This window comes from Pseudorca crassidens, chromosome 5, assembly GCF_039906515.1.
Source record: "Pseudorca crassidens isolate mPseCra1 chromosome 5, mPseCra1.hap1, whole genome shotgun sequence".
NCBI classification, from domain to species: domain Eukaryota; kingdom Metazoa; phylum Chordata; class Mammalia; order Artiodactyla; family Delphinidae; genus Pseudorca; species Pseudorca crassidens.
Window position 1 is genome coordinate 114,773,320 of NC_090300.1, and position 27,786 is coordinate 114,801,105.

Below are 27,786 nucleotides of genomic sequence, written 5' to 3' on the forward strand. Positions count from 1 at the left end.
ATGCGAGGCAAGCCTGCGGTGGCAGAGGCCGGCGTGACATTGCAACAGCCTGAGCCATGCTGTGTGTTCTCCCGGGGAAGTTGTCCCTGAATCACAGGACCCTGGCAGAGGCCGGCTGCACAGAATCCCTGGGGGGGGGGGGGGTGTGTGGATAGTGACCTGTGCTTGCACACAGTATTCTTGGTTGCTGCAGCAGCAGCCTTAGCATTTCATGCCAGTCTCTAGTGTCCACGCTGATACAGCTCGCGCCCGTCTCTGGAGATCGTTTAGGTGGTTCTCTGAATCCCCTCTCCTCGCACACCCCAAAATGATGGTCTCTTGCCTCTTAGGCCGTTACAGACTTTTTCCTGGACTCCCTCCCAGTTAGCTCTGGCATACTAGCCCTCTTCAGGCTGTGTTCACACCGCCACCCCCAGTCCTCTCCCTGCGAAACCTCTCCGACCGAAGCCCGAGCCTCTCAGCTCCCAGCCCCCGCCTGCCCCGGCGGGTGAGCAGACAAGCCTCTCAGGCTGGTGAGTGCTGGTTGGCACCGATCCTCTGTGTGGGAATCTCTCTGCTTTGCCCTTCACACTCCTGTTGCTGCGCTCTCCTCTGTGGCTCCGAAGGTTCCCCCGTCCGCCACCCGCAGTCTCCGCCCGTGAAGGGGCTTCTAGTGTGTGGAAACTTTTCATCCTTCACAGCTCCCTCCCTGAGGTGCAGGTTCCGTCCCTATTCTTTTGTCTCTGTTTTTCCTTTTTTCTTTTGCCCTACCCAGGTTTGTGGGGAGTTTCTTGCCTTTTGGGAAGTCTGAGGTCTTCTGCCAGTGTTCAGTAGGTGTTCTGTAGGAGTTGTTCCACACGTAGATGTATTTGTCATGTATTTGTGGGAGGAAAGTGATCTCCACGTCTTACTCTTCCACCATCTTGAAGGTGCCCAATAGTCCTGTTCCTTAATGGACACTGTAATAGATGTTGAGGATGTAAAATTATACAAAAGATGATCCTTGGCTTTATGTCATCTTTAATCTGGTGGGAGAAGATGTCAGCAAAGAAATTTATAATACTGTTTGAAAATATCATTGGGACAGTTTGGCCAAAACTCTTTGTGAACCCAGCCTTAGGGAAGGGTGGTCTATGAGTGATGAGGAATCTATTTGAGTTCTCAATTCCAGCAATTTTGATTATGAATAGGCTTTAATTATCAGTACAACTATGTGATCTGACCAGAGCATTTTGGGAGCACTGAACTAGAATATTGTGGCCCATAAGCAATATGAGTTCTAGATGAATTTAAAGTATCCATTTTACTGATGTTGAATAGGCTATTAAATTAAGCATCAGGGTGGCCTTATTAGCAAACAGATTTAGCTATACTTGAATGGAATTTAGCTTTGGGTTTTCTTTCAAATCTGCTTATAGCATTATGGTCCTTGTATAGTAGTTTATGGCACAGAGACTCTAGATAATATGGTAAGTGAAATTTAAAAATGTTGTTTTACATCCATACTTCATTACAAAACCTACAGAGTATTGTTGCTTAGTAAAATTTAAATACTTTATCTCAATCTCAATTTGGGTAAATATTTAAAAGAATAAAATGTGTAATTCGGAAAAATGATAAACTGAGACATGCAGACAATATAGCAGACCACTCCACTTGCCAAGCTGTTCTTTGCTTTCAGACCTATTATGTCTGGTCTGTGTTAGGTCAGTGGATGTAAAAAAGGGGTGTGTGTGTGTGTGTGTGTGTGTGTGTGTATACACACAGATAGATAGATGGATAGATAGATGGATATAGATATGAAACTTGGATTTTTATAACTTAAAAGAGGTCTTGCCAACATGTTAGGAGTCACTATGAAAGATCTTTAATCTTTTGGTTTTGTAGCTGACAGAATTTTTAAACCTTTATCTCCCTCAGTAAAGGCAAAAATCTTGTCAGAGTGTTTGATAAACCTTTGATATTTCATGGCTATTTAGTCCAAAGGATGTGAAGTTTTTGTTGGAAATATATATATCTCCTTGGATTCTTTGATATATATTAGTATACTGTGTCCCATGCCATTGTCAAAGTGAAAATTGATTCATTTATCCTGTCTCTAATATAAAAACATTCACAAGGATAAAGTTCATAGCTATCTGGCTATATTTAATAAATTCAAATGTGTGATTGGGTTTTTTGATTTGCTAATTACCATATTATAAGGTTTCTGATCTTTGGTGATTTTCAGAGAAAAAAAATTAGTGTCCATTAGTTTTTATCTTATAATTGATATAATAACCATCCAGTTTGAAACTGTATATAAGAGGTATAAATAGTACATGTTTGCATATTTTGCTTTAACTCAGTTACTTCAGGTTCATTGTGACAGGTACACCTGCCCTCCAAGTAAAATTCTCTGGGTAATTAGAATCAGTACCAATGTGATTTCTGCCTTTTGTTAGATTTTACAAAATAAAATAGAAAAAAATGCTTTGTGGATTTGTTTAGTTAGTGTAAATATGACAAGTTTTAATTTTTTTCAAGTGAGTTTTCTGATGACTTTATTTTTGAACATTTGTATCACTCTAACCTATAATAAAAGGTTTTTTCCATCAAAAATTTAGCATATGAAAATTATTTAACAAATACTAAGTAATAAATTAAATTTAGTATAGAAGTCCAAATCAACTGAAAAACTGTAAACTGCAAAACGTATTGGGTGCTATTATGAGTAATGCTTAAGTAAAAATACTCTGGAAGGAAAGTCTTGGATATGTATTCCAGCTTCACCCACTTAATAACTGTGTGGCCTTGGGCAAAATTTTTTAACCTCCTGTTTCTTCATCTGTACCATGAGAATGATAACAGTACCCTCCACACTGGGTTATTGTGAGGGCTTAAATAGTTAATATTTAACAGTGCCTATAGCATAGTAAGTATTCCATGAGGTATTAGTCATTATCATTTATGATCTGTGATATTTATAATTCATTATAATTTTTTCAGTTGGCTGACAGACTATTTTCTTTTTTTATTTGCTTTGCATTTTATGTTTCATAGTGGTTTATACACTGCATTTTATTTTAAGCAAAATGGTGTATTTAAAAGTATGCTACTTGTGCACAGTAAAATATACACTCTTTGGTGTGTGTGTGTGAGACATCCAAAATAACCTTTGTTTTGGGGTGTGATTTTTTCCTTTCTTGGTTGGAAGAATTAGGACCCAACTTTGAATCAAAGAAGGCTAGAGTACGGATTATAGGTTCTTAGACCTGGATGGTACCTTTCAATTTAGCTTCTTCATTTTACAGAAGAGGAAGCTAAAGCTTTGGGTGGTTATCCTCCTTAAGTTCACATAGCTAGTACCTTAAAGATGGTCTAGAAGTTGTATATTTTGACTCCTTCACCTCCCTCTCTACTTTGCGGAGTATAGAATTTTTGACAATGTTTGAGTAACAGTGACATTCACATAACCATCATTGCTTTTTTTTTTTTTTTTTTTTTTTTGCGGTTCTCGGGCCTCTCACTGTTGTGGCCTCTCCTGTTGCGGAGCACAGGCTCCGGACGCGCAGGCTCAGCGGCCATGGCTCACGGGCCCAGCCGCTCCGCGGCATGTGGGATCTTCCCGGACCGGGGCACGAACCCATGTCCCCTGCATCGGCAGGTAGACTCTTAACCACTGCGCCATCAGGGAAGCCCCCCATCATTGCTTTTAATCTATTGATACAATGAATCATATTCAGAACAAGATTCATTTGGTGATTTAAAAAATTGGAATTGCTTCTCAGCAGTTTAGTTAACCACGCATACTCAGGAGTATAGCTCTTGTGCAGATTGTGGTCTACATCATGGAGGACCTCTAGCCCAAACCTCTGCTCTTTGCCATGTAATTTTTCCCCATAGAGAAAGCTGACCACAGAGCAGAGTGTTATTTGAGCTAAGAACTGTTAAAACATTAAGTTAGATTTCTTCCTAAAAATCAGTAGACTAAGACTGTGTTAGCTCATGTTTCATATTACACGAGAGAAAATAAACTGAAAGGTCAGTTGAACAGTTACAGCATTGCCCTTTTCCAAGGTAATCAGCAGAGCATGTAGCAAAGACGTGAACAGGAGCGTGACTGGAAAGAGAGCGGCTGATAAAGAGGCTGGCTGCTTAAAGTGCTTGGGACAGTACTTGACAATTCCAGGCCTGACCAGATGGGCCATCTCACAGGGCTTACCTTCAGTAATTCTGATTTATTACATTCAGATGGCTTTCTTTTTCTAGTTAGGCAGTCAGGTTTTCACATTGCCAGAAGACCCCAGAAATTTTAATATTGACCATTAATCATACCCTGGTAAACTGCAAGGGCAATATATTATTAATTTGTTTGCAGCCAAGAGACAAAACACAGTGATTAAAATTAATTTCTAGCTACATTTTGTTAATTTATTCTAATTAATTAATATGTTAAGTCAAAATATGTTTACATTAATGGCTATATAGTAGGTTCTTTATGTTGTGTCATTAAATGTCATTTCCATTATCCTAAGTGTTGAACTCTAGAAATAAGTACTTTATTGTTAAAATAAATAAGGAGTTGTATAAGGCTTTCTAAGTAATACCACCAAGTGAAGTATTTCTAATTTTCCATTAATTGATTGAGAACATTTCATGGTTTGGGTTTTGTAGGATTTAGATTTGGAAGGATCTCAGCAGTGACCTCCGTCCACGCCTTCACCTCTATGGCCCAGTACCAGAATTAGGAAAGAACATTTAATAAATAACAGCCATTATTTACTTCCAGGACACAATTTTAAATAGTAGCCACTCTCACTTTTAAAGTTAACTTTTAACAGTTTTAAATTGACCTCATTCTCCTCCTCCCAAAAAGGAAAGATTTAATGATTTCTACATAATCATAATTTCTATATATATATTATTAATTTGAAATACAAAGTAGCCAAATTACATTTAACTTTAGGCCAAGTAAGAACAAAATTGTTATTTAAATAGCTTTTATTCTAAAACATCAGAAACTAAGAATTCAAATGTTTGATCTTAAATATGCTCTGAGGATAGTAGTTATCAGATTGTCCATAGTGCATTTGATTGTGTTTTAGAGATGGTACAAAATGAAAAAGGTTTTTAAAAAAGGTTAAAATTAGTAACAGGCTTAATGTTTGCTTGTAATTGAATTTAGATTTTATTATTGTATTATAATTAACATAACTATTCCAATTTTTTCAAGGTTTTTTTTTTTTCTACTTAGAAATATCTTAATTTCTTGTTTAAAAAAAGGAAAGATGAGACATGACATAATTTATTTTTGGTGGGCTAGTTATGTATAAGCACAATAGTCCTGACATCAATGGTATTCTCTTTCTGTTTTATAAATGAGGAGGCTGAAACTCTGAGATCATTAAGGGGAAAATCTAAGGTCACTTTGCTAATGGGCCTAGCAATAGAACCTAACCTTTTATTTTTAAAATCTGTCCTTTCTATAGTATGTCATCATGCCTGGAACATAGAACATGGCCCATACAAATTAGTCTTAGATTAACTCTATATGTGAAAGAACTCATTTCATTAACATCTAGTCCCGAATCTTATGAACATAGGCATTGGTAAGGGTTATAATAGTAAGAAAAACTGCTTGAGTTCAAAACCACAGACATGCATGTTACTATCAGTTTGCATAGAAATGAGATGATGGGAGTGAATTGTCTTCCATTCATTTTGGCAGCAGTTGGTGTCTTGATTGGTTCATCACATCCCCTGGTTTCCTTTTCACTTCTTTGTTTGTTTGTTTGTTTGCTGCGGTACGCAGGCCTCTCACTGTTGTGGCTTCTCTGGTTGCGGAGCACAGGCTCCGGAGGCGCAGGCTCAGGGGCCATGTCTCACGGGCCCAGCCGCTCCGCGGCACGTGGGATCTTCCTAGACCGGAGCACGAACCCATGTCCCCTGCATCGGCAGGCGGACTCTCAACCACTGCGCCACCAGGGAAGCCCTCCTTTTTACTTTTGTAGATCCATACGTTTGAACTTTTTATAACATTCAAGTCAATGAATCAGTGTCTTACGTGAGATAATGCATTTCCTTATAAAGCTGGCTGTTTAGTCACACAGGACATACAGGAGCAAGAGTGAGGGATTTATCTGCAGACTGCTTCCCATTTTCTATCTCTTATTGGTCAAAGTTTATCCCTTTAAAAGTTTAGCCTTTATTTCTCCACACATCAATGTTGTAGTGTCTGGCTTCTTTCAGGAGCTGCTTGCAAGTCACAGCCTTCATGGGGCCGGTCAAATGAGGGTACAAAGCCAGGACCGTGGTGGGACTAAGTGAATATGTGAGTTTCGTACATTTAAGGCAGATTGTATCTTTCTTATATTTGAAGAGGCTATTGATTTTCTATGTTGTCCTCAAATCCAACAATCATATTGAATAGATTTATTGTCCTAATAGTGTGTTTATTTCATGTGAAAGGTGTTATGCTAAGCATTTTAGGTATATTATCTCATTTGATTATCTTATGAAATGTATTCTGTTATTCTTAGATAGGGAAATTGAGTCTAAGTTACAGCTGGTAAGAGGTAGGATTGGAATTCAAATTCAGATGTAATAATCTTAATTTTAAACCTAAATCTAACATCCTGTCACCATTGCCTCACCACTGTCTGGCAAGTAATAGGTGCTCACTAAATATTTATTTGTTAAGTACTTAATATGTGCCAGTATTTAAGGTGCTTGGGTATATATATGAATGTGCTAAACAGATAATTTTCTCTGTCTTTGGGGAATTTACATTCTAGCTACTTCTATTTTCTGGTTATAAGCCTTTATCACCGCCTTACACGGTGCTTTCTCACTCTTTTTTTTTTTTTTGCGGTACGCGGGCCTCTCACTGTTGTAGCCTCTCCCGTTGCGGAGCACAGGCTCCGGACGCGCAGGCTCAGCGGCCATGGCTCACGGGCCCAGCCGCTCCGCGGCATGTGGGATCCTCCCCGACCAGGGCACGAACCCGTGTCCCCTGCATCGGCAGGCCGACTCTCAACCACTGCGCCACCAGGGAAGCCCTCTCACTCTTTTTTTGCTCTTCTATCTCCCACACATAACAAAGAATGTCTTGAAGGCATGGACTCTTTCTTCTCTGTTCTCAGTGACTAGCATAGCACTGGACATATAGTAGATGCTTAGTAATATTTGTGGAATAAATGGATGGATTTTACCACTACTTGCTTGTCACTTTTACTTAAATGGCCCCAATTTTACTGTTTCCTGATAGATGAAGTTTAGAGTGTATGTTAAATTGAACACAGATTGGAAATGTCACTAAAATTTTAAATGAAATTTTATAAATTTATACATTTATTTGTCGACTAGTACATTTAAACATTTAAATATAAGGAACGGCATTCAAAAATGAGAAACCATGTCTACTATAATGTCAATTTTTAAATTATTTTCATTGATCAATCCTGCATAACAAGTCCACAAACCCCTGTATTTTAATGTTCAGTCTATTTAGTAAAGCTTCAGTAATATCTATACTCTGCCTGCTAAAATTGATCCTTCAAACTGCTCCCTTTAAAAACTCTCTATGTGTCAGTTATCTCCTCTTTAAAGTCTTAAAGGTTTTCATTTTTTATTTATTATCTAGCTGAAAACCATCTTTTCCATCTTGATTTGCCACTACATTTCTAGCCATCCTCCTGTCCAGCTACATATAGCTAATATGTAGCCCACAAGAACCACCTTAAATTTTACACATTTAATGCTCTTCTTTTTCTTGTCTCCAACTGTCAGAATATACTACTCATCCTTCAAGATATAGCACAAATGCCAGCCACTTTTTAAAGCCTTTTCTAATCTTCTCCCATCAGTTCTTTCTGTTGTCTTGCTAATTCTTCTGTTAACATTTGCTTATCTCAGCCCTATTGTCCTGAGTTGAACAGTCTTCTATTAGACTGATGAACTTATTGAGGGAAGGACCTTGAATTATTGGCACACAGTAAGTATTTTTATCCTGTAATAAATATGTTGTGGGTTTTTTTTGTTGTTGTTGTTGAATACTTATCCGTGATTGAGGAACATAAACTATTCACTTTTTTTTTTTTTTTTTTGGCGGTACTCGGGCCTCTCACTGTTGTGGCCTCTCCTGTTGCAGAGCACAGGCTCCGGACGCGCAGGCTCAGCGGCCATGGCTCACGGGCCCAGCCGCTCTGCGGCATGTGGGATCTTCCCGGACCGGGGCACGAACCCGCATTCCCTGCATCGGCAGGTGGACTCTCAACCACTGCACCATCAGGGAAGCCCTAAACTATTCACTTTTAAGTCTCAAATGCCTACTCTTCACTTGACAGGTTTAATACATAGATAAGTTTGTATATTACACATATTTTGTGCTTCAAGAAGAAAGTTTCTGCCAGTCACCTTGAGGTCTTTTTAAAGGCCGATTTAAAAAGCAGTTTTTGTTTCAAAAAAAATTCCATTCCCCTCTCCTTTATTTTCCCCTTTTTTAGTTATTAAAAATTCCTGTTGAGCTTTTATTTCTGTGCTTTTGCTTGCCTCTATTCCAAGTCTCCTCTAGGAAGCAGATGACAATATAAAATCTTAAGAATTAAGCTAGCAAGGAAGGAATTTCCCCCATGGGTTCCTTGTGTTTCAGGCCCACTCAGAAGCACTTGAGAAAGAATTCTACATCCTAGATATTTCCAGATAAGGTATGATCCATCTCCCCTGACATATCTCCTGTGTTCACAACCTTGCCTGAAATCAGAGTTTCAGTACGGATCTAGGATGAACTGTCTTACAGGAGAGCAAAGACTGTAGCCTGTTTCATTTTTTTCCCAGACTAATACTTTCCTGCTTCCCTAAAGTAACTACTTTTTCTCCTAGTCAATCCAATTTACTTAATTTTCTTCAACACTTTTTATAACCCATACATTCAAGTTAATCTGGAATACCTGGTATGTGTTAGTATGCCTATATTTGTAATTTTTCATAGCAGGAAAAAATGTGTTCTCACACACTTTTGGAATTTAAGGAGAAACAGTCCTTGATGTTTGCTAATAATTAATGTGCACATTAAAATCTAAACAAGTATTAAAATCTAAACAAGAGGCTAAGTGACTTGTTCAAGGTCACATATAGTATGTAATAGAGTTAAGATTTGAACCTGAACTGTTTGTTTCTAGAGCCTTAGCTGTTTCTCTTAATTATAAGATTAATAGCCTTATGAATAAAACTTATAGGGCTTTCTTTAAAAGGAAGATGTGACTTTTAATTTGAGACTTTGTCTCTTGATTTCCTTAAAGTATACCTTTTGTGATGAATAATACTACATCTCTACTGCTTTTTACCTTCTTGACCTTGGACAACTTACATATTTATCTGTGCCTCTATTTCTTTCTTTGTAAAAAGAGGATTAAAGACATCAATTAAATGTGATAATATTTTTATATCTGTACAAAATGCTAGTTGCAATACTAACTTCGTTTTATGTTCTGGTTACCAAGAATTTGACCCAGTTTTTAAATATTCTATAAATTCATAGCAAAATATTGAGAGAGATGACTGTAGTAGGAGAGGGCAAAGGAACGATGAGCTTGCTAGATCCTCAGGCATTTTCTTTTTTGAGCCACAGTGATTTCAAAGTGGAATGTGTATTTCTGTATCAGGAGCTACAGGGCTGACCTTGAGGAAGTCAAGATATTTAGTTAGAATTATATCATACTATAATCCTGTTTCTGTTCAATTTTAGTAAATGGGACATTTGTACATGTCTTATGAAACGTCGTAAGAATGATTATTTTTTAAACTTAAACTTTAAATAAATCTAAAATTGTGTTTTAAAGATATTATAACCACATTGACAGTAAAATTATTGCCACATTTATTTGCCCTCCCAAAGTTGATGTCTTTTTAAAAAGAATCAGTAATTTTTCTTATATTATGATAATGTATGTGTATGTATTTTTTTTACCCTAAGTCCAGATTTATTTTGTTGACTGTTCCTGTTTGATCATTTTATTGAATGTTGTTACTTATGTTGTCTAATATGGATTAGAGTTTCCATACACCAAGAGTTATAGCTGAATAATATCTATAAGAGGTAACAATCATTTTCTCATAGAAGTTGGAGAGTATGAGAGAGTTTGCAGTACTAGTCTTTCATTAGATCTGTAGATTGAGGGGTTTTTTGCCTTTTTTTCTTTTTTGGTCCAGATCAGTATTTGAAGTATTTTTGAAACAGTTGCCAGTGTTAAATTAGGGAGAGTTCATAGAAAAATCTGGAATTTTTTCATTCTTACTTGATTTGGCAAATGCTTGGTAATAATAGGCTCTAGCTTTTAAATAGACACTCACTTTTCGCTGGGCTTTGTGCTCTCCATCTCACTTAGAGTTCTTCTCTGCGTTGTTTTCCATACTCAAAGGCTAACCTCATTGGTCATTCTTTTATCATCAGGCTTGCCCTTTTGTGTTCCTCATGTGGGAGCAGCTCCTCATATTTATGATACCTTCCTGGCTTCTGTTGGTGGTTCAGTTTGTGTAAAGACTAGAGTAAAGACTGCCAGTGAGACTGGGGTTGTATCATTTCATTAAAAGCTAATTTGTTTCAAATAATAGATTAAATGTAATCTGAATTTTTATGAAACCATGGGCATGTGTGCTCACAGGTGGGCATGTGTATTTGTGTGTGTTGGGTATATATATACTATACAAAAGGGGGTCATATATGAAATATTCCACTCACACCTACCACTCCCGTAGGCATTGCACTACACCGATCAGATTCTGTGCTGTACCTCTTCTTGTCTTTGAAGCAAATGTGGTGAGTGTGGTGAGGCTAGGGGGGCTTAAGGCTCCTGTTCACCTCAGCCCACTGGAATTCAACCGCTGGTACAGAGGAAGGGACCCTGTGAAAATACCATCTACATGCCATCTGTACCTATATGAATATTCTTTATACAAATAGATGGTTTGTAGAAAACTGCTTTGCAGCTTCTTTCCCTAAGCCATCGCTCTTGGGACATTTTTCCATATCACCACATTTTGTTCTATCTCATTCTTCGTAATGGATCTCGTGTAATTTGTTGTTTGCATGTTCCACAGTTAATTCGACCAGCCTCCCTTGTTGAACAGGTAGGTATTTTCCATGGTTTGGTATTTTAAATAATGCCATAATGATTATCATTGTACACACGTCTTTGCTTCTTTGTGTGATATATCCTAGGGGTAAATTTCTAGAAATGGAATTACTTAGTTGAAGAGTGTAATTTTGAAATTTTCATAGCTGATGCCAAATAGTTATCTAATTTATATTTCATTAAAGAGTATTTGGGAATGTCTTTTTCCTGGACCTGCATTCTGTCTGCACAGACTATCACATGTTTACTGGTCTTTTAGGTGGAAAATGGAATTTTGAAATTTAGGTTTGCACTTCTTCAATTATCTATGAATTTGAGCATCTTTTCAATATGTTTACTGGCCATTTGTACTTCTTTTTCTGTGAACTGTAGGGTTTTTTTTAATTAAATATTTATAACTTTGATCTTTCAAAGTTATTTTGGTTTTAGAGGTCCAATTTTTAAACTTAGATTCCAATATTTAAATAGGTAAGCCATTCTTTTCTTACTTATTTGAAATGTCCTTTTATGATGTATTTAATTTCTTTATATGTTCAAGTCTATTTCAAGAACTCAGTTTTGTCCCACTGATCTATTTCAAACTATTTGAATTCCCCAAATTTTATAAACATAGTTTTACATACGTATTAAAATTCTTATGGAATATTTTATAGGATTATGTAGATATTTTAATGATCTAAAAATTTTGTAGTTTCAGAAAAAAACATTTATTTTGTTTAAATGGTGTTTCTTTGTTATAAATAATTAGAACAATGCAGGGGAGAAAGTAAATAGAAACCCCACCAAAAAAATCATCACTGATATTAAGGGAACATCATTCTTGATATTTTTTATATGCTTATATATAGGTAGAAGGATAGAGAAACAGCTTGATAGAAATGATATAATAAAACATGAGGAAAATAGATGTGTTTTAATTTTAAACAAATAGACTGAAATAAAATGAAAGAAGTGGCTGAAATTCACATTACGACTTTCTTTAAAGTGGCCATCTAAGATTAATGAAGAGATTAAAGAGTATAATGATGACAATCTTAAATTTTAGTCAGTGTTGAGTGACTCTGTTATAAAAAAAAATAGGGGTCTGACCACTCATGCTTTATTCCATCTCCCTTTCACTTACCTCTTGTTTTTTTTAATAAGTCAAGTTTTCACTTGTCCATTGAGATTCTTTTCTTGATATCACATTCACATAATTGCACAATTGATTAAACTTGGTTCTATATTTAAAGACTTAGGGCTCAACCACACTGCTGCAATGACTGTCAATTCCTCTGTGTGTGTTTTTAGTCTTTTAATTGACTAATTTTTATGGAAAGTTTTTTTTTTCTTTTCTTCAACAATGGTTCATTAATGTCATAGACTTAAAATTATTTCTTAATTTGGCAATATTTAAAGAATTTCTTAAGCTCGAGTAGGCATGTGTCTCATATAATATCCTTAAACTGACTTCTTTTTTTTTTTTGTGATACGCGGGCCTCTCACTGTTGTGGCCTCTCCCGTTGCGGAGCACAGGCTCCGGAGGCGCAGGCTCAGCGGCCATGGCTCACGGGCCCAGCCGCTTCGCGGCATGTGGGATCTTCCCAGACCGGGACACGAACCCGCGTCCCCTGCATCGGCTTGTGGACTCTCAACCACTGCGCCACCAGGGAAGCCCTCATATAATATCCTTAGATTACTACTTTTCCCTCTCAGAATTGTGTGGGCTTGGATTTGTTATGTTTTGGTCTTTAATGTAATGCTCCTTTGCAAAAAACATGCCCGCCTCCCCTTATTTTTTTGTACCGGTTGTCCATAGAATTATTTCTTTCTCCTTTGAATTTCAGTAGCTTAAACTGGGAGATGCTGTGCGTGCGTGTTTGTGCGTTTGTTTTCCAATTTTTTCTTAAAACATAATGTGTTCTTTTTAAAATGCAGATTTAATTCTATAGAAAAACTGTCCAGTTTTATGTCTTTTATATTCATTTTATTTAGTTTTGTTCTTCAGAGTCACCAGCTATCCTTATTTTGATCATTTTTGTTAGTTTTGCATATCTCTTTTCTTTAATATTTTCAATTTCTTTGTCTTTTTTCTCTAATTATATCAATTTTCAGTTCACTTACCTAATAATTCTTTTTTATAATAAACCACTAGCATCTTTATTTGTCAACAATAGCCACTTAGAAAATGTAGTAGACAAGGAGCATCTTATCATGATAACAGCAAAATGCTAAGATTAACCTAATAATAAATGTGCTAAAGGACTCAATATTTTGTATGTAGCAATTCTCTCCAAATTAATCTATATAGTAAACTAATCTGAATAAACTTGACATACTGATTGTAAAGTTCATATAAAGGAAAAAAGTTTTTAAAATATCCAAGAAAATGTACAGAAAAATTAAAATGTGAACTTGTATGACCAAATATTAAATATACTATTATATGTAGTTATGTTAATTAAAATTGTGTGGTATTCTTCCTCCAGATACAGAAGAGAACAAAGAAAGAGGAATAAATAAAAATGCCTTCTATATATGTGAATTTAATACATAAAGTCAATCAGGCATCTTAATCAGTGGAGAAAGGGCAGAATATATGAAATAAAGAGCACTGGGAAAATTATTCTCGCACTTTGGAAGAAAACTCAAATTCCTACATCATTCCACATACAAAAATAAATTCCAAGGCAATTTAAGCACTAAACACCAAAAAATATAAGTATAGTGGAAGAAAATATGGGAGAATTATTTTAATCTTATGATTAGGAATACCTTTTAAGCAAAATATAATGCTATATATATTCTATATAAAACTCCTTAAAGATGGATAGATTAGAAAGAATTTTTAAATTCTTTAAGATGAAATATACCATAAGTAAAGCTGGAAGGAAACCAACTGGAAGAAAATATTTGCAATAAGTGTGTTTCAGAAAACAGATGACTTTCTATAATATATAAAGAGCTTTTGCAAATCAAAAAATAAAGCAACCTAAAATGGAAAAAAAAAGGACAAAGATATAGGTAATATTGATTGAGAGAATATTATTTGCCAGGCAATAGCCTAAGGACTTTACATGTACAAACTCAGCTAATTTGTGTAATAACCCTTTTGATCAAATACACTTAGCATCTCCATTTTGCAGGCAAGAAAATGAGGCACAAAGAAATTTAGGAATTCGTCCAGAGTTATACCATTAGTAAATACTAGCCTGCACTCATCTCACTGAAAAAGAAGCACAAATAGCTAATAAATTTAAGAAAAGCCATTCAACCTTAATAATAATTTAGGAAAATGCAAGCACTAAAACACAATAAGATATTTTTACCAACCAGAGAGTTAAAAAATATCAGATGGATTAATAAGACTAACATTGCCAAGAGTGTAGAGAAACAGTAACTCTCATACTCAATTATTGAGGATGTCCATTGTATAGTATTTTTTTTTTAACTTTAAAAATAGGGATTTTTAAATTATTTTTTTTGAATTTTATTTTATTATTTTATTTATACAGCAGGTTCTTATTAGTTATCTATTTTATACATATTAGTGTATATATGTCAATCCCAATCTCCCAATTCATCCCACCACCACCCCCCATGCCCCGCTTTCCGCCCTTGGTTATATGTACACTTTGTTCCTTGCCAATTCTAATTTAATTATTATTTTCTAATGCTACGTTTTGATACTCTGTTTATTTCTTTGGGTCTGCAGTTTCATTTTACTTCTCATTCTGTTGTTCTGTCATATAATCTCTCAGCTCTTATTTTAATTCAATTCATTTTTATTTAAGTTGAAGTACAGCATGAAACATTTGTGGAAAGAGCCTTTTTCCATTCAGCTCAGTTGAGGTGTTCTTCATTAGTTAGCTTCTTACATTTTGTATATTCCCTGTATATTCCCTACTTGGATTCATGCCATCTTTCTGGGACTTTTATTGATTACCCCTCAGGGTATTGAGTAGCAGGGAAGTTTATGGACATTGCTCAATTCATTGCATAGTTCTGGAACTTTCACTTCTGACATAGAGCACCTGCCACAGGCTTCATTTCTCTAGTTTTACCAGTTTTGTCCTACTTTGCTTCTCCCCAGACCTGGGGCTAATAAGTGCAAGTAGTAGTATGTTTTTGTGTACCAGCCCTGAATATGGACTCTGGGAATCTGGGAGAGGTTCAGGAGCAGCCATGTGTTATTCTTGGTCCTGCTTGGAAAGCAATCTTTGATTTTTTCTCGTGGCTGTTAGCTTCTGTAGTTTGATGTGATGTATGTTCTTTCCATGCTTTATAGGGCATGGCTAGGCAAACTACAGCCCAGAGGCCAAATTTGGCCCCACCATCTGTTTTTGTAAATAAAGTGTCTCCGTAACACCATACACAAAAATAAGCTCAAAATGGAATAAAGACCTAAATGTAAGGCCAGAAACTATCAAACTCTTAGAGGAAAACATAGGCAGAGCACTCTATGACATAAACCACAGCAAGATCCTTTTTGACCCACCTCTTAGAGAAATGGAAATAAAAACAAAAATAAACAAATGGGACCTAATGAAACTTCAAAGCTTTTGCACAGCAAAGGAAGCCATAAACAAGACAAAAAGACAACCCTCAGAATGGGAGAAAATATTTGCAAATGAAGCAACTGACAAAGGATTAATCTCCAAAATTTATAAGCAACTCATGCAGCTCAATAACAAAAAAACAAACAACCCAATCCAAAAATGGGCAGAAGACTTAAATAGACATTTCTCCAAAGAAGATATACAGATTTCCAAGAAACACATGAAAGAATGCTCAACATCATTAATCATTAGAGAAATGCAAATCAAAACTACAATGAGATATCATCTGACACCAGTCAGAATGGCCATCATCAAAAAATCTAGAAACAATAAATGCTGGAGACGGTGTGGAGAAAAGGGAACCCTCTTGCACTGCTGGTGGGAATGTGAATTGGTACAGCCACTATGGAGAACAGTATGGAGGTTCCTTAAGAAACTACAAATAAAACTACCATATGACCCAGCAATCCCACTACTGGGCATATACCCTGAGAAAACCATAATTCAAAAAGAGTCATGTACCAAAATATTCATTGCAGCTCTATTTACAATAGCCAGGAGATGGAAACAACCTAAGTGTCCATCGTCAGATGAATGGATAAAGAAGATGTGGCACATATATACAATGGAATATTACTCAGCCATAAAAAGAAATGAAATTGAGCTATTTGTAATGAGGTGGATGGACCTAGAGTCTGTCATACAGAGTGAAGTAAGTCAAAAAGAAAAAGACAAATACCATATGCTAACACATATATATGGAATTTAAGAAAAAAAAATGTCATGAAGAAGCTAGGGGTAAGACGGGAATAAAGACACAGACCTACTAGAGAATGGACTTGAGGATATGGGGAGGGGGAAGGGTAAGCTGTGACAAAGCGAGAGAGTGGCATAGACATATATACACTACCAAACGTAAAATAGGTAGCTAGTGGGAAGCAGCCGCATAGCACAGGGAGATCAGCTCGGTGCTTTGGGACCACCTAGAGGGGTGGGATTGGGAGGGTGGGAGGGAGGGAGACGCAAGAGGGAAGAGATATGGGAACATATGTATATGTATAACTGATTCACTTTGTTATAAAGCAGAAACTAACACACCATTGTAAAGCAATTATACTCCAATAAAGATGTAAAAAAAAAAAAAGAAACACAGCTACACCCATCCATTTGCATATTGTCTGTGTCCAATTTCATGCTTCAGAGACATAGTTGAGTAGTTGTGATAGAGACCATATGGCTGGCAAAGCCTAAAATATTTACTATCTGCCCCTTAACAGGAAAAGTGTGCCAAACCTGCTATAGAGTAATTTTATTTTTCTTACTGGTTTTTAGCTATTTTTCCTTCATTTTTTTTTTTTTTAGGAGTTTGAGGAGAGATGTAGGAATGCTCCTTCATTATACTGTCTTGACATAGAAGTTGCTATAGTGCTGATATTAAAATATTCATGGAATAACATAGCCATCATATTTTCTCTCTTATACCAAAATGCTTGAAATTACAAAAAAAAATGTTAGTTGGATTAGTTCAGTTTATTTGAGATAAAAATGATTTTATCCTACCAGGTAACTTCTACCAATAAATGAAATTATTCACATCATTCCTCTTTAATGATGTCTTCTTTTTTCTTTTTCTGAATGAGAGTAAAGCAACTTCTTAATTACAGTAGCTTTTCTGGAAGATGATTTAATTTTTCAATTTCCTTTCTTTTGCACTTTTTCAAAGGTATAAGCTGTTTAGCAAGACTTTGAACAACATTGGAGAGAACGAAGGTGGTATTGATAAGTTTTCCAGAGGTTATGAATCATTTGGCGTCCACAGATGTGCTGATGGTGGTTTATACTGCAAAGAATGGGCCCCGGGAGCAGAGGGAGTTTTTCTTACTGGAGACTTCAGTAAGTATTTTAGAACGATTAAACTGAGTTGTAATATTTTATTTATTTATTTAAAACATAGATGTTATATTTCATATATTTAACTTTTATTAATATTATTGATTACAAATGTTCTACTTTTCCATAGAATTTCTTCAGTCTTTACCTTCATGCGGTAAAGGTGTTTCTGCTGTAATAAGATACATGTGTTTCTTAAAAACTTTATGTTCTTAAAATCATGTACCAGAAATAACAGAGTTTATGAGAAAAATAGTGTTAGAGTACTCCAAATCTATTCAACTTTGTTAGCAAGCTCTGACAAAACTAATAGCAATCTAGGTAAAAATATTGGTGTGGGTTCAATCTCCACTAGCACTTGCTCCTGGTTATTTGGCATCGTAGTACTTGGATCCTCTAATATCTTTTTTTGAGACCACAATAAAAGTAGACAGTTAATCTAGAGGGTAAACTGCTTCATCAGTCAGTTCTTTGTTTTTTCCTTTTCCTTTTTTATAACACAATATGGGGAATACCTTCTCAGCCTTGTCATCTGCACCATTAATTTCACTAGGCAGTTAACTCTATGGAAAGCACAGTGGTTCTAGAAGTCAGGCTTCCATCATACAGTCTAGTGGAGGGAAACCTGTATGTAAATAACTAAAATACAGTGTGCTCAGTTTTATTCTATAAGTATAAATAAATTACTGTAATAGTGACAAGGAAGAAAGCTTTCATTTTCAGTTTTGAAAATGGAATAACTGGCAAAATAGGCCTTGGTGAAATGTTCGTAATACAAGGAAAGGAAATATCAATAATAATCCTTTAGTACCATAGGGTAGCATGGTCTTTAAAGTTTGATTTTCCTGGACTCAAGAAGTCTACATGCTGTACTGTTCTGGAAAGAGCAAAACTGTAGGGACAGAAAACTGAGTTGTCACGGTTTAGGGGTAGGAGGTTTGAGCTGATTACAGAGAAACATAAGGGGACTTTCTGGGGTGATGAAAATGTTTTATGTCTTGATTGTGGTGGTTACATGACTGTATACATTTGTCAGAATTTATAGAACTATACATGTAAAAGAGTGAATTTTACTGCGTGTAAATTATACCTTAAGGAACCTGACTTTAAAAAAAGTTTTGATTTTATTTATATTGTCTAAGGCAGCACTGTCCAATAGAAATATAATGGACACCATTTATATAATTCAAAAAATTTAGTGGCTATATTAAAAAAATAAAGGAGAACAGCTGAATGAATTTTAATAATGATAGATTTTTATTTAACCCAATATATCAAAACATATTTTAACATGTAATCAATATAAAATTTGTTAGTGAGATATTTTCATTCTTTTGTACTGCACTTTCTAAACCTGGTATTTTTCCATTGGAAATACTTGATCAATATTTAGATTTAATAAAATTTTCAGTTTAAAAGTACATACCCAAGTTTTTCCAACCATTGTTAAAAGTTCTAGCAACTCAAATGAATAATAGTTTTAAAATTTACATTTAATAAAGTAATTAAAATTAAATAAAACTTTAAATTTAGTTTCTCAGTTGCACTAACCTAATCTTAAGCACAAGTAGCCACCTTTGTCTGGTGGCTCCCTTATTGGAAAAAGCAGGTCTAAGGACTTAAAATTATTCTTTGTGTAGTCCCCCAAATTAGATGATGCCAGCTGCCTGTTTCTAGAGTTACTGAAAACTTTAGGGAAAGTTTTGAAAAAGATCGTGTGTCTGCTGATTCAGATAGCTTGGCCTGGTGATTATTATGAAATATATTTTGAGGCTAGGAGTCTTTTCACTTAAATTGTTGTTAAAATTGTTATAATTTTTTCTCATACATAAACATGACTATTTCCCCATCTTCTCTAAGTGACTGCCTTGACCACTTGTTTTATATTAATAGACCACTTTGATATCAACCTATAATCAAGGCACTTTTTGGCATTCTATTTTATTAGTTCTTTTTATTGCCATTTATTGAGAGGTATTGCTTGAGAGTGTTCAAGTTAAAGTTTTACATACAGATACCAAAACTGCTATAAGAACCTCAGTTAAAATTTAGTACTTGCATTTGATTACCTCTCCTCCATATTTATGATTGAACCTACTAAATAGGCTTTAGAAATATAAAAATATGGGAAAGGGACTGTATGAAACTAGATTTGGTAGCTATCATAATGACTAATGCTGATTTATTAAAAGTTGTTCCTTGTAAATCCGGTTGGACCATATATGTGTTTGGAAACTGTATTTAAAAATTTTAAGGATTTAGGATTTAATGTTTAAATATTAAAAGTATAACAATTTATAAAATCTTTTGTAAAGAGAAAACTCAAAATTATCTAGTCCCTATTTTATGTAAAAATATCCTCTGTTAACTTTTTTTTTTCAATTTAATTTGATTTTTGAAAATCCTATTCTTTGTGAAGGTATATCACATAATTTAAAATCTCTCCATATCCTTGAAACAACATTCAGTCAATTATTTTCAATCAAGCAATATTTATTTAGTGTCTAAGGGCACAAAGAATATCAGATTTAATCAACGGGCCTTTATTTTTACTGGAGAGATAGGAATGACTAAGATAAATGAAATTGTGATAGAAAATAGGAAGTATGATAGAATACAGTTAACTGTTAAAATAATTAACAGGCAGTATGTTGGGAAAATTTTAATTTATTTACTTATCTAGATGAAGGGATTTTTTTTTTTTTTTTCCCTGTTATAGGGTCTCAGGATCTCCTTATATATGGGAGCTCAAACTTTTCTCACTAAACAGCTTTGGCTTAAAAACATAAAGAAAGAAAAACAACTTTCGAATTGAGAGTAGAGCCAAAATTCTGGGTTAAAAATTCATTTAAAATAATAGTTCTTTGGAAAAGAATGTTATACCTGAGTGTTAATTTAATGTAACTTTGTAGAATATAGAATTTTGATGATAATGACAGCATAGCTGAAAATATAGCCATAATTACTGAACTAAACATGTCTTTTTTTAAAAATACAATTAAGGAATTCTATATTTTTTCCCTTATTTAAAAAAAATCTATTTCTTATGGCTATGAAGAGATGAGCAAGAAGAAAGTTATTTTTCTTTGTTGAGGTTTTTCTCAGCATCAAAAATGTGGTAGATTTTATAGTTAGTCTTCCAATGTATAAATTTGTACTAAACTGAAGGGAAAATACAGTTTGTGTTAATTAGCTAAAAAGTTACAGTTGATTTTTTAAAATTAGAAAGTGCAAATGAGGATTAATAAAAAGTATTCTAGGTGGTTTTGCTAATGATATTAAAACGTTTTTAAAACCATTTAACTGTATTCATATAACTTCATATTTATCAGCTAAGTTGAAACAGCAGTAAACTTAAAAGATTCTATGGAAATAATCTCTAACTGTAACATGGGTTATTTTTAAGAATTCCTTACTTTGTCATTTAATGTAACAGTAAGCTTAACTTCTATATATGTACTTGAAATATCACCTAAAAAGCCCTATTGCTTCTTTACCTATAGGCAGAGTTGTAAAAAGTAACATAATTTTACTTATATTTTTATCATGGAAGTGTATGCATATATAATTTAAAACATTGCTTTTGTATCTACCTCTTCCCTACACCTCCAAAGATAATATAAAACACATCTTCAAAAACCAACAACAAAAATCTTATTTCTGCTAAGGAATAAATTGTTACTTATATTTACAGTAACAGGAAAACAGTAAAAGGAAATGTTCTTAATTCAATTTTTATCTAAATGATTAACCACCTATTTCTGATAATTTTTCAGAAGAAATGAAAATTAAAGACTGTCTAGACGTTAATTCTGTATTATAGAAAATTATACCAGTAATCAAAATATGTTAGCATATTCTGATATCTCTCTTCTAATCATTTTAGAAATTGCACTATACTTTCCTATACATATAATACTGCTGGTAAATGTATGCTGTTCTAGCGTATTTTTTTGCCAACTGACCTGAAAATATTGTAGGTACAAATGCTTATTGTTGTCAAATATAAATGATCTTTAAGAAGGAAATTACCATGTATTGGAGTGTAGAAAAAAAAAAAGAATGGGGTTTAGAGTTTGAACCCACAGTGGAGCTCTCTAAACATGGCTCTTCATCTGGCTTAGTGGGGTTAAAGGTGATGATATTCCTCTTACCTGCCTAACTGGGTTACTCTAGATACTAAATAGATTGCAAATTGTAATTTTATACATTACTCAATGCTATAGAAATCTTAGTTGACAAGATTGAAAAAGTACTCTAATTTGCAAAAGTCTTTCTTTTTCTTATTAAAAAAAATACTATTAATTTCAAAAGGCAGTTGAGCCTTGCAAAAGTCAAATGATGTAATCTCTGTTTTGCCCAAACTGAGGTGGCTCTGGCTTTTGCCATCCATATTTTTAAAACTTAGAAAGCACTTTCACTTTAAATATATTTCACATATTTTTCTTCATTTGAGAGAAAATGAAACAATCATTTCTTTTCCTTTCAGTCGTTTTTAAAAAAACTCGCTCTTTAAGCAGCTAGCAGCTGCTGCAGCAACCCAGGACAGTGGATATATAATGACATTCATCAAGATTGGAATCTTAGCACCCAAAAAGTATTTCTGGGCCAGCCAGAAACTACTTTAAAGGCTTGAGATTAATTTCTGAAACTTTGAATCATCTTTAATAAAGGAAAGATTCATTCTTTAGAAAATTAAATGTGATTTAAAATATACTTGGGGTTTTAGAACTAAATCATGTTTATTGCAGGTTGCTAAATAATTGGAGAAAACTAGCTGCTTTTCAGTAGCTAGATAATAATAAGTAGAGAGAAAGGCAGTAAACTACATATGTCAATATAAAATAATTGGGTTCCTATTCGTTATAACTGAAAACATTTCATTTAAAATTACTAAGTCTGGGAGCTAGGCACTTTTCAAATAATCTAAATGTCTATCATTGATAGACTGAAAAAACAAGGTGAAAAAAAACCCCTGATTTTTATGCCTATAGAAAAAAGGAACCACAGATATTTTTGCAGAGTGGGAAAGATGCTAAGGAAAAATTTTACCTCTTTTCTGGGCAAAATTTGTCTACAATTTAATTTCCATTTATACAATTGCCAAGAAGTTTACATCATCACAAAAGCCTTTATATTTCTTAATTTCACATGTTCTGAAACAGTGCTCCTCGAAGTGTGCTCTGTGGAGCAGTGTGGTTCTGTGCACTGTAATTGGTTTGCAATAATAATATATTGTCAGAAATTGGGAGTGAGTATTTATTTATTTTTGGCTGTGTTGGGTCTTTGTTTCTGTGTGAGGGCTTTCTCTAGTTGTGGCAAGCAGGGGCCACTTTTCATCACGGTGCGTGGGCCTCTCACTATCGCGGCCCCTCCCGCTGCGGAGCACAGGCTCCAGACGCGCAGGCTCAGTAGTTGTGGCTCACGGGCCTAGTTGCTCCGCGGCATGTGGGATCTTCCCAGACCAGGGCTCGAACCCGTGTCTCCTGCATTGGCAGGCAGATTCTCAACCACTGCACCACCAGGGAAGCCCGGGAGTAAGTATTTAGAAACTTTAATACCAGTTTGAAAGAGTAGTTTTATTTCTGTTGAATGTAATAATGATAATATAAATATTGGGGCTTATATTTTGAAAGTCTTCTTTTCTTTCGATTTTCTAATAATTCATTTTTTAATATTTTATGTAAGTACTGGTCTATAATAGATTGGAAAATTTAAAAAGGAAAGGTAACTGGTCCATCATCATAGATAGTTTGAGAAACTGATCTGAAAATTAGTGATCATTATTTATTGGTTTAGAAGTCATTTATGGTTGGAAGGTATAGCACTGATGTCAACCTCCTTTGTATTCTCTTCCTTCAACAAAATCGATGGTTGTTGTGTTAGCTTTCACTGCGGTATGGCTTGTTACAAAAAACTCCAACATTTTAATGGCTTACAATAACAAAGCGTACTTCTTGCTCATGTTGGTTGTGGTTGTCAGCTGTGGCTCTGTCCCAAGTGTCAAATTCTTTCCAGGATCCAGGGTGATGGAGCAGCCCCTGTGTGAGATGTGCCGATCTCGTGACAGAGAGAAAGAGCAGTGGAGGGAACCTGTCGTGGCTCTGAAAGATTCAGCTCAGAATTGGCAGATGTGATTTGTACTTCCATTTCATTAACCAAATAATTTGATCAAGCCTTATGTTGGTGATACTGGAAGCAGAATTTGATTTTATGGAGGCTTATGAAAAACTGGGCATAATAATATAAATTATCCCCATGGCAAATAACACATCTTCATAATATAAAGTGTAAACTTTCCAGAGTTTTTGATATCTTATAAACTTTTCTGTGGGAGCAGAGGGGAGTTGGTGCCAGGTAGGGTAATGCTTCCAATAGATTGTTGAGAAGTTTTCTTTGGAATGTCTATTGACCTTTGGATTCAAATGGAACTTCAAGGAATCTTTTGCAATGTAAACATTTTCGACTCCCCGTGGGTCCTCTGTGAATGCATTTTTGTTATGTGGCTTCCTTCAGTTTGGCTTATTGGAGATGGTGATGTTTCTAGAAAGTGAATTTCCAGGGTGTCTGGGGACCCCGATACTGTTTATTTTGGTGATGGGGTGGCAAACTACACGGTGGAGGTAGAAGGCTTTAGAGTTGTTAACTAAACCAGCACCAGTGCTGAGAAATAGTCTCTTTGATGGATGTGAGCTTAAAATAACTAATCAGCCAATAGGCATTTCTATAGAAAGTTGTTAGAACTTTCTCTAGCTTTCCAATCTGATATTGATTCTCTGACCCCTTTTATCTGTGTTCACTGACGGATTATTCACTTTCAGTGGAATAGATGTACAGTGGAGGTTTACTTAACCATTGTCTACTTATTAGACTTACTGAATTTATTTCTGCTTGACAGGATCACTGTAAATGATACTGCCTGCTTCCCACAGGATACTGAGCAGCCATGGGGAGTAAACTGTGGTCTACTTCATGTATGCAATTCTGCTCCTGCCAATTGCTTTGTGTGCTTGTAATGAGCCAGTTTCCCATCTGCCTCCAATCCTATGAATGCCCATTCTTTTTATTAGAATTCTGTAATATAGTATTATGTAAAGTGATGAACTGTGAGTGTGGCAGCAAAGAAAATTATTAAGTATTCGGAAAAATCTCAGTAAGGATAAGTTGGAAAGTTATTATGAGTTAAGCATGCACAAGTGAACTGCAAAAAATGATATAAATCTAACGATTTCAGATGCCAATTATTTTGCATACACCTTTTAGCTTTCAATCTGTTTTAATCCAAAGGAAATTGGAAATTATAAATATTGCATTGTAGGTATAGGTTTGTATAAGAAAGATGATACAAAATCCTAATCAAAGGACCTAAACTTTAAAAATGGCTGTAATCTTACATCAGAAGGTGAGTGAATATTTATATTTGTGTTTTAAGTTAAAGCAACATTTTTAATATATATATAATTTTTACTATACGTATAATCATTCTCTGCTTTAACCAATATTTTCAATATATGAACCAACTTCTGGCCCCAGTTGTGCTGGATCAAAGAGCTTTGCGATAATGCCTAATGGGATTATTTTTATAGGGAAGCATCTTTACTTCCTGGGACTTTAGGGAGGCTGTTAGAAACCTTAATGCTAGAAAGTAGATTTTGAACTGTGTGACATAACTAATAATTTTCTAGCCTCGTGTTGCTTTTTTTGTAAGTATCCTGTTAAAAATTTATGCTGTTTGGATAATACAGTACTTTTTGTTAGGTTTCAGTTTTGGTGTTTCACTTGTACTTAGTGTCTATAAAATTATTTTGTTTATGGTTGTTCTTCAGCACTTGTCTTTTGACATTTTCATAATTTTATCCATTAAAGTGACTTTATTAAGCTCAGCATTTACTTATACAAAGAAGGAACATTATTCACATTATTCTCTTATCAAGTTAGTGATAAGAGAAGTGTTGTTCTGTTTTATGAGTCACATCTAGCCCTAAGTGTGACTGACTATAACATATATCAACATTCTTTGTATCTTGATCACAACCAAACTATTTTAAGTTCAAATTGTATTACTCTAAGAAGCTGTCACTTGAGATAGGCATTTAAGGCAACTCCAATTTAATTTGTTGTGATTTTCTTTCTTATGCCACAGATAACATAACTGAATATCATTTTGCACTGTAGGGGGGTGGTTTACAGAAATGTAGTAAATCTGTAAAAGGTTTATAGCACTGTTTGTTTTACTTATCCAGACAGTTGTCCCAAGCAGGTCAGCTGGAATTCACTGATGAGTCTTGAAGCTTTGTCTGTTTTACTGTCAGGCTTTGAATCTGTAGCTCTCTCCTTACATCCTTTCCCTCTTTTCACTATTACTAGATTGTATTCTTTACTTTTTCAATCCCTCTCTATTTTGTTATTAAAAAAAGTTGGATGTGTTTTTAAGCTTGAATAGATATTGAAAAAAAAAAAGGAAATTTTTGCTTCTTTGTAGCTTTGCAATTCCTCATGAGACACTGTGAAAGTATTCATTTTAATTTTGACTGTCAGAGACCCACCTCTTATGATGGGTTCCTGAAAAAATGACTTAGCTGTCTTAGTTTTGCTTGTAAATCAGTGGCAGAAGGACCTCAGATGTATTATTTAGAGATTAAGAACTTGAAAATAATACCGCATTTTCTTAGCAAGTATCAGTGGCCTTCAGTAGTGATACCGTGGTGCAGTGTCACTGCCCAACAACCAAGAGGACTAATGACTTTTGACCTAAATCTTGAAGGCTTATGATATACTCTCACTTCTTAGTTATTTGTTTTCTTTCTTTCTTTTTTAACATTTTAAAAGTTGAGATGTAATTCACATAACATAACATTCACCATTTCAAATTGTATACTTCAATGGTGATTAGTATAGTCACTATGGTGTTTAACCATTGTTGCTAACTTCAGAACATTTCCATCACTCCAAACAGAAACCTCATATGTATTATCATTTAGTCCCAATTCTTCTCTTTCCTCTATTTTTTGGCAACCACTAATCTATTTTCTGTCTCTGTGGATTTGCCTATTCTGGGCATTTCATTATAAATGGAATCATATAGCATGTTGCCTTTTGTTTATGGCTTCTTTCACTTATTATACGGTTTGCAAGGGTCCTTCATTTTGTAGTATGTAACAGTCAGTCCTTCATTCCTTTTTATGGCTGGATAATATTCTATTGTGTAAATATACCACATTATGTTTATCCATTCCTGAGCAGATGGACATTTAGGTTGTTTCTGCTTTTTAGCTATTGTGAATAAAAGCTATTATTGTGAATAATGCTTTTATGAAATTTTGTGTACCGGATTTTATGTGCTTTTAATTGTCTGGGTTGCCTTGGTTATTGATACTCTTACCAAATTCAGCTATTTGGCTGTGCTGGTCATTTGTTTGTTTGCCCTAATATCCTTTCACACACCCTTTTCTGCTCTGCTCTGCATCACATTTCCCACACTCCTGTGAACTCTGTTTCTGTAGAGTTGGTTTAGTTGGAGGCGCTAGTGGGGGAAACTTGAGGATGGGAGGAGGGAGAAGCCAGGGAATTCTCCCTTACTCCCTTGCCCGCCCTCTGTCTAAAGTGAGGCTAGCCTTGTCTCCTGCAGCAGGTGTGTTGTCGTTCTTTTTGCTTTTCTTTCTGTGAGCTCAGTTCTTGCAGGGAAGGCTTGCCTTATTTCCAGCTTCTGCTAGATGGTCCTGGCTTCTGGGTTCCAGTCAATTCTGCCTCTTCCTTAGGGGGATTACCAGATTCCTATTATTGCTAATCCCTGGGTTACTTAATTGTCCTATATTTGAATTCTCATTTCATCTGTTACCTGTGTAACCAATTCCCTGTATTAAGTCCCTCTGTGAAATAAGTAGGGTGGGTTCCATTCTGGATTCTCATCACTGGAATAGTATTTCCCTTCCATTAGGCCTGATGAGTTATGCAGGTCTACAAGACACCCTTCACATTGTAGTTTAGGTATTCTAAAGCATCCTTGTAATAGTTTAGCTCAGTGGCTCTGCATCTGTTAAAGTATTTTCAATACTTTTTTTAGAGTTAGCTTTACCAACTTTGTGAATTTTTAAGTCTTTTATGGTAAAGAAATATGTACTATAGAATTTAAGTTATTCAGAATTCTGGAAAACTCAGCAGTGAAAGATATTGTTATATTCTTTTCCTACATTGTAGCAAATTAGTTATGCTTTACTTTAAACAGCCTTTTTGATGTTACCTCTGCTGAAGAACAGTTTCATCTT

General features: G+C 35.0%; 1 protein-coding gene across 1 annotated transcript in view; it reads left to right on the forward strand.

Moving 5' to 3' along the window:
* GBE1 (1,4-alpha-glucan branching enzyme 1) overlaps positions 1–27,786 on the forward strand; it is a 292,532-nt gene that overhangs the window by 48,359 nt on the left and 216,387 nt on the right. Inside the window, exon 2 of the mRNA XM_067739200.1 lies at positions 17,355–17,524. Coding sequence (XP_067595301.1) covers positions 17,355–17,524 — 170 coding nt within the window. The remainder of the gene's footprint in view (positions 1–17,354; positions 17,525–27,786) is intronic.